General features: G+C 36.0%; 1 protein-coding gene across 1 annotated transcript in view; it reads left to right on the top strand.

The window, feature by feature from the left end:
* Nucleotides 1-1,139, top strand: part of MFSD12 (major facilitator superfamily domain containing 12) — a 170,238-nt gene extending 169,099 nt beyond the window's left edge. The window contains 1 exon segment of the mRNA XM_053703117.1: nt 707-1,139. Coding sequence (XP_053559092.1) covers nt 707-795 — 89 coding nt within the window. The 3' untranslated portion in view covers nt 796-1,139.
* The last annotated feature ends 1,805 nt before the right edge of the window (nt 1,140-2,944 follow it).

Below are 2,944 nucleotides of genomic sequence, written 5' to 3'. Positions count from 1 at the left end.
CAATTTCCTCAGCTCACCAGAGTTAGTGCTGTGTAAAAAGTTATACTTCAGTACTGCCCAGCTGCAGGTTAAAAAAAAAAAGAAGGAAGAAATGAACTGCAGCCAGTCAGCATTAGCAGTGCTGAGGTCATGAATTGTTTAACTGTGATCTCATGAAATTTCACTTAACTCTCATGAGATTTCATTCTAAACTTCCTTAAACTGAATAGGGAAATAAGTGTGCATGAGGCACGCTCCCTTGCAGGTCCTGGGACAAGCATACTGATTTGCTGCTTAAAGTCCTTTACAATAGGGTGTGAATACTTAGGACATTTTGAGGTAAAGTATCTTTCATTTTTACATAGAGATGTACAGGTGATATTTTCTAGTCAGCTTTTTACAGCTATGCTACTTTACTTTCAAGTGTTTCAACATTTGGGTATCATGTCCCTTTAAGGCTTACCAATCGTTTGCACCTTGTGGTAAACCCTCTGTATTTATTTTCATAAACTCTTCTCTTGATTGTAGCCTTTGACAATAATACACCTACCTCCTGAAGAGTGCTCTTGGCTTGGCTAGATGTTGTGAAGGGGTTTTCTTCACAAAGGAAAGTGTTGTAACTTCTAAACCATTCACCCAATTTGGCTGTAAATACCCTCATTTTTATTAATATACGTATGGACCTTTTAGTAATTCTTACATTTAATGTTGTTTTTTTGTGTTCTAGATGGCATTCCTCCCTCTTCTATCCAAGAATCATCTCTGATACCTGATCTTTCTCAAACATCCCAGGAAAATGGCACCATGAACACTTGAAACGCCCATTAAGGAAGAGGGAACCTCTAATTGTTACATTCCTCAATTGCTCTCCAATCTCTTTATCATATTGACTGTAAAATACAACCAAGGAGATGTTGAGCGACAGTAGTTTTCAATATTTGCTCACTTGCCCATTTAACTTTTCTTAAAAATTATTTTTTTAATCTGCTCTGGAAAATCATTTTTCGTTGACTGCATAATTAAACACCTTGTATAATAAAAGCAATATGCATCTTCACTCCAAAGTACCTCTGATATTTGAATTTGTAAAAAAAGAAAAATGTTGACTTACGTCTGTGCCAGAGACTCACGAGTAAGTAATAAAAATTATATACATACAACCAGTTTTATAACCTGTTGTGGGGAGATTTGTATCACTAGACTATCTGATGACAAATTATTAACTACATTTATGTTGGTCTAAGGTCTTCAATAGTTCATTGCTTTTAAGAACCGCAGAGTCTTACGTTGCCTTAAACATTTTGTGAATTATGCCAATTAAGAGCTAGATTATAAGTGGAGCGCAAAATACCTCTTCCGCGAAAAGCGATATTTGCTCTCTATTTAGTAATACCAGCGCACATTACAAGTCTGGTGCAAGGCGAATGTAACACATACATATAGATATAAGCAACAGTCCCCATAGACCGCAATGTAAAGGCAACACCCCACACCAGCCAACTTTAGCCCCTAAAAATTGCTTTGTGCACTTCTATTTTAAAAAACAAAAGATGCACTACACTTTTTTTTGGGGGGGGGGGGGGGCAGTTGGGGCAGATTTAGAAAATTAACCAGAGGTTTGAACTCTTGGTCTATTTTTTGAATGCTAATTGCTATTGCAAGCTTATTTATCTTGCGCCCGTAATTGGGCAAATTTGCCCATTCACGGGCACGTGATAAATTAGCGCTCCACTTGTAATCTGGCCCTAATCAGTTAAACTTAAAGGGACATAACAAAAGATTTTCTTTCATGACTCAGAGCATACAATTTTAAACATGTTTCCAATTTACTTCTTTTATGAAATATACTTCATTCTCTTGGTATATTTTGATGAAAGACCAACAATGTACTACTGGGAGCTAGCTGGACACATCAGGTAAGCCAGTAAGAAGCATATATAAACAGCCACCAATCAGCAGCTAGCTCCCAGTAGTGCAATGCTGTTCCTGAGCCTACCTAAGCATGATTGTCAACAAAAGAACACGGCAAATTAGATAATTTAAGTTGACTGAAAAGTTGCTTATAATTTCATGCTCTATCTGAATCATGAAACATTTAATTTGGACTTTTCTACCCCTTTAAATGGTTAAATGATTCAGATAGAGCATTATATTTTAAAGAACTTTCCAATTAACTTCTATTAACACTTTTGCTTAGTTCTCTTGGCATACTTTGATAAAGAGTAATCGTAGGTGAACTCATGAGCATGTACGCTCCTTTACCATCTGGCAGCAGTGTTTGCAACTATATTTGTACCATGTTCACACTCCTATAAGCCTACTTAGATTTACACTAGACGTGCACAGCAGAAAAATTTGTTTTGGTTCGTTTCGGACCGATTCGTATTTTCTCGAATTTCATTTCAGAACGTTTCGAATTCAGATACAATCGAATGTATTTGTTTCTGATTCGATTCGTAAATTCGGAAGTTTGGTATGTGTTATAATGATTCAGATGGTTCCAAGTTACACAAACGGAATTATTTCACTGTTTAACCTCACTAAATTTAATTTTTATACTGAATTGTGATTAGTCCATGGCCATTTGAATGTAACAAATCAATTCGGATTTATTCGTTACAAATGCATTTGGATTAGTTTAGTTTCATTGCTAGGGTAATTCTGAAATTCGAATCTCCGAATTTGGCGAATTTGTCTGAATTTCGATTAGGAACTAAACGAAATGCGCATGTCTAATTTACACTTTAACAAAGGATACCAAGAAAATAACATAATTTATGTAAGAACTTACCTGATAAATTAATTTATTTTATGGTGGCGAGAGTCCACTAGCTAGTTACTGATGGGGATATACATTCCTACCAGGAGGGGGCAAAGTTTCCAGAACCTCAAACGCTTATAAATACACCTCCCACTTCACTCATACCTCAGTTTAACGTATAGCCAAGTTAGTGATGTGTATAAA

The sequence above is a fragment of the Bombina bombina genome, chromosome 2 (assembly GCF_027579735.1).
Source record: "Bombina bombina isolate aBomBom1 chromosome 2, aBomBom1.pri, whole genome shotgun sequence".
Classification (NCBI taxonomy): domain Eukaryota; kingdom Metazoa; phylum Chordata; class Amphibia; order Anura; family Bombinatoridae; genus Bombina; species Bombina bombina.
The sequence above is the reverse complement of the archived record's forward strand: the minus strand, read 5'-3'. Positions and strand labels throughout refer to the sequence as shown.